This window comes from Mastacembelus armatus, chromosome 16, assembly GCF_900324485.2.
Source record: "Mastacembelus armatus chromosome 16, fMasArm1.2, whole genome shotgun sequence".
Classification (NCBI taxonomy): domain Eukaryota; kingdom Metazoa; phylum Chordata; class Actinopteri; order Synbranchiformes; family Mastacembelidae; genus Mastacembelus; species Mastacembelus armatus.
Window position 1 is genome coordinate 7,460,508 of NC_046648.1, and position 9,512 is coordinate 7,470,019.

The following is a 9,512-nucleotide window of genomic DNA, read 5'->3' on the forward strand; positions in this document are numbered from 1 at the left end:
AACACAAGTGGCAATGCTATTAAAAAATATCTGCAGAAGTAGGACCTAGTGCCTGAAAGAAACATGCACAGTTTGACATCTCAGTAGTATCCAGGATAGTAAAGCACACACACTGTATTTATTAAAAAGAAGATTTGGATAGAAAGAAATAATCCATTGTTTTCATGAATACTGTTCCTTTGAACTCTATCAATCCCTGTCAAATGTTACACAATTTTTGCAACTGTCATATTGGTAAGATCCAGATGTTTCAAAACTCTGTTTGTCCCAGTAACAGTTTTGATTAAATCGAGAACTACGATTAATTTAAGTCCTGCATCATGGTCCAAAACCTGTGAAAACTTTAAGCCCATACAAAACAACTGTTGAGAAATTCTTTATTTTAGCAACTGACATTTTACCAACTGACATTTTATAGTTTGTTATGCTATATATACCAAGGATCAGGAAAAATCAAAAGATTAATTACACTTTTTGAGAAATGTCTTTAAAACGTTCTGTAATTTTTTTTTTTAAATCAGAACTGGGCACTTTAAAACGAACTATCACAAGAAAAACACCTCGTTTATTTTGAGTTTTTTTCTAATGTGGTTTTGTACAGTTGTGACATGCAAGGTGACATACAAATATGTTTTGTCCCCTGCTTTATTTATTACGGGGAAAAGACCTTTAGAATCTCCAAGGACTCGGGAGGAGATTTTCTAAATGAACAGTATAGTTTAATGTGGTTTCAGCAATGTGCCATTACCGGTCAATCTAGTGATTGATGTGTTTGTGTAGGCTGCATATATCTTCCACTGAGACCTCTGTTTGTGGTACATTGTAGTAAATATCAGATCTGAACAGATTATGATCTAGTGAGAAATGCCAAGGTTATCACCTTTTCTGTACTAAGGTCTGAGCAGAAGACATATAGGCTGGACAAGCTATAGGTCTACATAATAACCTCATCTTGGAGTAGTGAAGCTGATCGTTCTTGTGACGTCACAGGAGCTCCCTCAGGGCCCTCTGGAGGCCCATGGACCCTAAGCCCCTGGGCTCAGTTTCACAGCCTCACTAGTCAGACAGGTCATTTTTGGAAAGGTAGTTGTGATTTTCACATTTAGATGTTTGGCAATGAAGTTAAAAATGAATGTGTTATGATATTTTTCAGACTTACTTATTATGTGTAATAGCATCACAAAGAGTGAAAAAATAACGCTTGAAGAAAACGTGTGTGTTTTCTCTTTCCCCCTTTTGTGCTCAATAATGGTATGCTCCCTTCTTCCAATGATCTGCACTGTGCTGCTGCCTGTGGTCTTTCCCGCTAGACTCGCAGCGACTTGGAGAGTGGTTTTAGCAGGAAGTGCGTATGTAATATATGGCACCTTTGGGAGACACGGAGCGTTGTCCTTTCGGAATCAGTTTGCCTAGTTGCATTTTACATTAACCATCCTTTTTTTTCTGCATCGGACTTGATTATTTTGCCTAGACTGAAAAAAAAAATCGTTGTTACCTTTATGCTCTTAAAAATCTGAGGTTTGGAAATCAGACGACAATTAGAATTTAGAAAAAAGTTTGCGAATTCATCCACACCACCTTTATCCTCATGGAAATGTAGACCTATGCTAAAAAGGATGGTTTGGGGGTAGTTATATGGAGTCTGAGTTGGAACTGAGAGCAGTTTTCGAAAGGACAAAGGTGGGAGACGCAAAACTTTGCCATTTCCCCTGAGGAGGAACAAGGCGGTGACAGGGTTGGATTGTTGGAATACAGTCTTTACGCACGGTTTACGCAGACATATTTGCAAAAAATCCGCCATGCGCCTGTTGAGCATCTTGTGTGGTTGCAACCGCGGAAACATCCGACGACGAACGCAGGAGTCCGGTGTGATGAGTTTACTTTTTCTCCTCGCAGTCGTGCTGTCCTGCCACGGCTGTCCGGACAAATGCTTGTGCTCCTCACAAACTGTGAAATGCCAAAATCAGGACTTGGACGCGATTCCACATTTTTTACCGGCCAATACCAAATATTTGTTCGTAACAGGAAACAACATTTCCCGGATCAGTGTGGACTCTTTCCCACACCAGCTGGCACAGTTAACAGACCTGTATCTCAGTGGAAATGGGATGGAGTCTGTGGATGCAAAGGTATTCAACAATTTGCCAAACCTTGTGCGGCTGGACCTGAGCAACAACAAAATCCAGATGTTCAGTGAAAGAGCTTTCCCTGATGATAATAAACTGCAGGTGTTGAACCTCAGTAGGTGTTTTCACAATCATTCCACCACGGATGTGGTCCTAAACGTCCTACAGAGTGGAAACCTCCTCCAGCTGACAGTCTTGGACCTGTCCAACAATAACCTTGTGATTCTTCCAGATGGCATTTTCACAAGCCTTCCCAACCTAGTTAACCTCAGTCTGCAGAACAGCTCCATTGTTTCCATCCAGAACGGGACGCTGAAGGGGCCCCCTTTACGTGACCTCGACCTGAGGGACAACAATCTAAGAGATCTGCCCCTGACCACGCTGGCAGAGTTTAGCCTCAAGCCCGATCTCCACATCCGGCTGGCGGGGAACCCCTGGCGCTGCAACTGTGTCATTGAAGATATGCTGTTGTGGTTGAACAACTCCACTCAGGTACTTGACATGCAAAATCTGACCTGTGCAGACCCCAAGACCCTGAGGCAGCAGCTGCTCTCGCAGGTACGGCAATCACAGCTGAAGTGTTCAGGAGACATGGAAGGCGTGCTGGAGACTTCATATGTTTTTCTGGGGTTGGTGCTGGCACTGATTGGCGTCATATTCCTGCTAGTGCTCTACCTGAACAGAAAAGGCATCAAGAGATGGATGTACAACATCCGGGATGCTTGTAGGGACCACATGGAGGGGTACCATTACAGGTATGAGATAAACTCAGACCCACGCTTGGCCAACCTGAGCATCAATTCGGACGTGTAAGCCAGGATTGGACACTGTCCGGGCCCCTGCACTGACATATTTAATGACTTATACTGTTAAAATTTGCATGAAAGTCTTCCTAACCTTACCCTTTCCCCCATGATGCTATTCAGATTTTATCAGTCATAGCTCCTAATAGACCCCTCTCACAACCTCCGTTCAACCACTGCTGCATGTCCTGTACACACCTGGCAGCTGTGATGTCATCTACTTATTCTGTGTAACATTGCATGGACAAAGAATCATGTTAAAGGATTTTCTGGACATCTGCAAAGAGTGATATGTTATACTTTTACTTTCCCTGAAGGATAAACGGCAATGGATGGAGTGCACTGAAAGAGCATCTCAAAGAAACTCGTACTGCTTATCATTGCATTGTTCTTATGTCTCTGCTGCAGAGAAATTCTGTACTGCCTGTTTATGAGTTCACTCTTTTTAATCTGTGAAGTTGTGAGATACAGAATGCATTTTTGAATGAATATAGTGCACATGGCATAGTTTTTGGATTTATAGATCGATGTGATTGCTTTCTTTCTGTGAAGATATTTAGCTGAATAAATGCCTATGGATTGCTGGTATCTGTCTGGGGCCTTTAATCTTGAGCCTGAGGAATGTGATGTGAAGGCATTGACAGAGGAGTTCAGGGCCACACACATACACTCATTCCTCACTTTTCATTCCTTAACCATATGACAAACACCAAGTCTTATTGCAGTTGTCAGCGAGTTCAGCAGTTTATGAAATATCTGCACTTTTGCCATACTGCAGACATTTATAACATGTCCACTGCAAGAGTTTAAGTTCTATTTTAATGAGTTGCTGTGGTAGGAAATAAAATCACACATGCTGTCTGAGCTTCTATCTGTAGGTCTGTAGGTGATGAGAGTAGCCAACTGTTATTGCATGTCCAATTTTCCAATTTTGCTTCCTGCTGCGAAAAAAAAAAAAAAATCCTTGGCTACGCTGGAAATCCCCCAAAATAAAATCTGTGAGCTGCAGCCAGTGGGAAAGATTGACATCCAACAGCCCCTCTCTATAAGCATTTCAATCCACAGCAGCTGTAAAAAACAGAAAAGAGGGTATCTGACATTTTGTGGCACATTCAAATGAAGGCACAGAGGTTTTATGGAAATGAACTCAAGCAGTTTTGCTTTTCATGTAAACCCAGTTTTAGGGAAACTATCATGTCCAGAAATATCAGTTGCTATTTTCCATGCCATCCAGTATGGTATGGTTTAATAATTAATGAGTGGTATTCCTTTGAAGAGTATACAATGAATGTTGTTTTGTAGCAGTGTAAATTAATGAAGGTGTTTGTTGTGTCTGCACACAGGAATGACTGCGAACTTCCTTGACCTTTTGGAGAACACCTAGAATAATAATGTTCTACTCCATCTCTCATTTTTGCATAAACACACAAGATCTCCAACAACTGTCCCCACATAGCCTGCAGCTACATGTAATTTGTAGCACAACACCATGGCTCATGCACAGATTTCCCTCACAGTTTGCTAGATCTGCATCTAACCGCGACATGGTCCATCTTCATGTATGGCATGTGTTTTTTTTCAGTATAACATTATTGTTTGTGCTATCCTCATGTATGGCATGTTTTTTTTTCCGTATAACATTAATTGTGTCTGATTAGGCTCATTTGACATCAGAAAGAAACACGGTGTGTAACACTATCTGTGTGGTCTGGTGCTATGACTGGTGTTAATGCTCTGAATGTCTCCTGACAAATAGCAGCTGCTCAGTTGTCTCTGGGCTGAAGATGTGTCGTCACACATTTTAGTTTTACACTTCCTGCCTTAAAATCTCTTTGTCTAGGAAATTTTTTTTTTCCTAGAAATGCATTGCCAATGTTGGAGATACGCGGGAACGTAGTTCTCTGAAATACACTGCACATCTAACTAATAACATTATCATTCTCAGTACATTCAAGTGTTGCTGTTCTGGTGAGCATACCTGTATTCCTGGCTCTGTGATGACCTTGTATGATTGTGATTTTGCAGGTTCATTTCAGCCACTTAAATAATTCCAAGCCAAAAGGCTGAAGGCTGTACTTACAACCACTTTCCTCATTATAGATTTGCATTTGTTGCAGGTTCATTTTGAAAATGGATGACCCCACCTTTCTATCTCTCTCTTTCTCTCTCTCTCTCTCTCTCACACACACACACACACACACACACACATCCACAAAGTGAGGCTTCTTTACCTCTTTGTCCTAGGATGAATATACAGGTGCAGGCTGCACGACCTAATGTTTCCACAGAGACCATGAGTGAGTAGTTCTCCTCGCACACACTCTGCAGATTCATATTAACAAGTGATTTTGCCCAGCCACGCCTCGAGCTACGCTTGGCAGAGCAGGTGTAATTACAGTGGAGAAAAAAAAAATCAACTGAGAGTGAATGTTTGAAGGGGAGGAAGAGTAAAACAGATGAGTGTGGGGAGTGCTCTCTGTTTTCTAAGCACGATGGCTCACCCAGTGGCCCCTTTGTGCTTGTTAACACAAGTCCCCAAACAGCTTCAGCGTCTAAATAGATGGTCGTTTACTTGTGGTGTCAACTGAGGACCAAAGGGCAGTAGCGTCTCAGGCAGCTCCCTGGACTCTCAAAGCTGTCTGTTAGTGCTGTTGCCAAAAAGCTTTCCAGACCACAGCAGGTGTTTTTTCTTGTTACGAAGCAGAAGCTTTGTTGCAGATCTTTGGGAGCTCTAGGATTCAGATAGTCAACAACGTATTGTCTCCTTCCACTTTGTTGTTTTACCTGCCATACTCGGGCCAGACTATTATATCACTACTGGAATATTCTTATATAAAGGGTATACCATACTGAGAAGAAGTGCATCAGGATGAACTTTCTCATCCAATGCTCTCATTCTGTAACTGACAAGCTTTGAGGACGAACATGAAATTAGAGTACAGTTAAAAGTACAGTGAAAAAAAAGTATAAAGTTATAAGTATAGTTAAAACCATAGTAGTTAGGGTTTTGTGCACATTTAACACTATAAACTTGAAGCGTCTGCACCAAAGAACCTTGCCAACAAGGAGAAACTGACCCACAGCAATGGACAGGTAGAACCCTTTCACTGTTGAAATGCATGTGCATGTACATTAAGATAGATGAACATTTCCTTTAATTGAGATTTATTACGACTCCAACCCTTCTAATCAAAACAGAATAGTTGGAAATCTTTGGGTGTAAGTCAAATATTAAAGCTACACCTACAGTCAAAACATATACCCTTGAAAATCGATATTACAACCTGTACACCATTTCACAGCGCACACACAGGGACACTGTTCCCTTCTCACAACCATGTTTGTTGAGCCACTTTTAATATGGCAACGCACCTTCCTAGTGTTGAGAGACAGACGGGCAAGTTCAGATTGCCAGTGTACTGTAATTACATTCACCACACCACACTGCTCTGCTGTTCCACAAACACCTGGCAAGTTGCCCCAGCCACTGACCTTTTCCTTAGCAAAAAAAAAATCAGGCTATGTAAATAGGGATCACACAGGGCCTACTTTATAGACTGAAATCATGAAAAAGACATTCTCCTAATCACCCTGGTTTGTCCATTTCCCCTAATCCTATATTGGATGTATTGGTTATGTCAAGTCTTTATCTGCATGTTGGGCTTTGATGGCCTAGACTATTTGTTACTGCTGCCTCAGCCGCCACCGCAGCAACCTCTCTCCACATGAGATGCCTCGTCCTCTCTAATGTGGATTTATGATGCCGTACACGAGTGTGCTGTGGAAGCCTGCCTCCTGTTGAGACATGTTAGATTAAATGAACAAGTGCTCTCCTAAATGAAGACGGATCTGAGCTGACAGCCTCTCTGAGCGAGCTCAGCCATGCAGCATCTGCCACATGTGCTTGAGGGACAGATACAGGGGAAATGCAGACTTGGGGGGAAAAGAGGAGGCAAATGCAGCCTCGGCTAAGATATCTGGTGGTGTTTACTTGATGAATTCATATGACGCAAAGGGGAAAAAAATGTGAAATGTCAAAATACATACTGAAAAATGAGCTTTCTGTATAGAATCGCAGGCACTCAGAGTCAGATGAGGTTACCAATTTGTTTTTACACAATGTCAGTAAATTGCATGATAGCTAAAATGCTAATAATATACTGACCTTTATTTGGTGACCCCTACTCTTGGGAGACTGGGAATAGATTTAATAATATCAAAAAAAAAAGTCATTTTTCTTATTTAAAGTGAGATTTGAATACAATTTCCTTCTAAAATCCTCATGATGTATCTATCTTGATATTATACAAAACATTTTTTGTATCACTGGTAGATTACATACTCTAGACCCACCAAGATCTCGTAAAAAAAAAAAGAGTTATTTGCAAAACCACAAGCTAAATCATCAGTTTTGCACAAAATGCACCAAATTCCACATAACCATACAGTATGTCTCATGTGCTGTAAATTACATAAAAATAATCCTGTTTACATCAGATAATGGCATTTCATATTTTTGTTTTATGAATCTAGAGGTCAGACTGGATGGTACATCCCCCACAGCCCTTCCAAACGTAAAAGGCAGTCATTACACAACATAGTAAATGTTGAAAGTGTTTTCTGTGAGCACTGCAACTCTATCAGATGCACATGGATGATTTCTGTGTTGATTTCTTAGCACTCATAGCTTATCTGATCAATGGACCAGTCTCAAAAGGAGCTAGTGTTTTCCTTCAATAAATAACTGTGAACTCAAACTTGAAACAGAGGCCCTGTGCTGTAATGTGTGTAATGTGAGCAACAAGGGCAGCTTGTCTGTCACATTTTAAAACCTTTAGAGACTAACTGTGTGGGTATTTACATTTGATGTCGAGATCGCCCAAGTGCTGTCATGTGCTCTTATGCAGAAAGTGAGGCATTCGAGTGTTTTTACACAAATTAGTTTCTTTAATGAGGTGATATCCTGATACACTTACTGAGGAGATTTGTGGTCTTAAGCTTCACCATCCAATAATGTTTGATTACACTGAGCAACGTGTTACGCTACACACTTTTGTCCTTAATTTTCTTAGTGAATCAGAGTGAAAAAAGAAAAAATTAAAAGATTAAATTAAAATGGCTGTCTAATGCTCTTTGTTTATAATGGTCATAATCAATGAAGCAGTGAGTGAGCAGGCAGTGAACACTGTTAATGCCTGGATGTTGTTTAAATTTGCAATGTGCAGTATTTTAATGATCAGTACAGTGGTTGCTATTTTGTTTTTTTTATTTTAATTTTAGAATTAAGGTATTATGAATACTTGCGACTATTTTAATTATTCCTTCCTTAGTTTACTTAATATTGTGTGGTGAGATGATAAATGTGAAAATTTAATTATTTCACCTTTTTTGTGTGTTTGCAAAACATTCTAAGACTGTACTTGTTTTATTTGATGCTCCTGTCAGGATTTAACTAGGTGTTGGACCCACACACAGTCAATCACAGGGAGACCAGACAAGGCAGTCCAATGAGATGAATTTATTAAACTAACAATAAGAAAAGTGACATATAGAGAATACACAAATAAACACAGTAAACAGACGAATGGTGAGGAGGCTGACTAAACAATGGGGTAAAACGTCCAGAAATCTATCAATGTCCAGGCAAAATTTAAAAACAGTGACTCAAGCAGACAGAAAGCGAAACACAACCAACTAACAACACAAACACACACAATGAACCAGCAATTAAAGTCTATAAAACTAGGGCGTGTATATACAACAAGAAACAGGTGGATCCAATCAAGGACTAATGACAAAGTAAAACAACGATATAGGTCGCACCAGAATACAGGAAACGCTAGCAAAAGTTCAGCACCAGGAAGTGAATGTGTGACAGCTTCAAGGTCGATCTTGATCATTTACATTGCAGTTTAGAAAACAGTTTCAGTGAATTATAATTATTCATATTTCCATTTTTCTGAGCATGTTCAGAACTTCTCGCTAATGTCTTAAAAAGCTCAGATTTAAAGTTAAGTTAGAAAAGGAGTCTCTCATTACAAGGTCCTGTTAGTATGTTCCACTATAATGTCCATATGTTGTGTAGCTGTAGGATAAAAGGATTAGTTTGTAAGGTAAAATACAGTAGATGAGAGGTCCTAGAAGGGCAGCATGGTGGCTTAGTGGTTAACACTGTTGCCTCACGGTAAGAAGATCCTGGGTTTGTGACCCAGGAGTTTGGATGGGTTTACTCCAGGTACTCCAGTCTCCTCCCACAGTCCAAAAACATGTATGTCAGGTTGATTGGTGACTCTAAATTGCCCATAGGAGTGAGTGTGTGTGGTTGTTTGTCTCTATGTGGCCCTGTGATGGACTGGTGACCTGTCCAGGGTGGACCCCTGCCTTTCACCCAAAGAGTAAGGGGGTATAGATGATGGATGGATGGATGGATGAGAAGTCCTAGAAGTCATAGAGGACAAGTGTACTTTAAAGAGATATAATGTGTCAAAATATCGATTTAGAGGTGCTGGTAGCTGGGCTAGTTCCCAATTTTCAGTCTTCTAAGGCAAGATAACTGTTTCCAAGCTGTAACTGTATATTTGTA

The 9,512-nt window shown here is 40.5% G+C and overlaps 1 protein-coding gene across 1 annotated transcript; it reads left to right on the plus strand.

Moving 5' to 3' along the window:
* Positions 1 to 1,317: 1,317 nt before the first annotated feature.
* On the plus strand, positions 1,318 to 3,517 carry tpbg (trophoblast glycoprotein). The gene has a single exon (XM_026292951.1). It carries the CDS (start codon positions 1,800 to 1,802, stop codon positions 2,937 to 2,939), a length of 1,140 nt encoding a protein of 379 aa, XP_026148736.1. The 5' UTR covers positions 1,318 to 1,799; the 3' UTR covers positions 2,940 to 3,517.
* The last annotated feature ends 5,995 nt before the right edge of the window (positions 3,518 to 9,512 follow it).

Excerpts from the sequence above, each read along its gene's own strand:
- tpbg (XM_026292951.1), top strand. The coding sequence starts at position 1,800 with ATGCGCCTGTTGAGCATCTTGTGTGGTTGCAACCGCGGAAACATCCGA.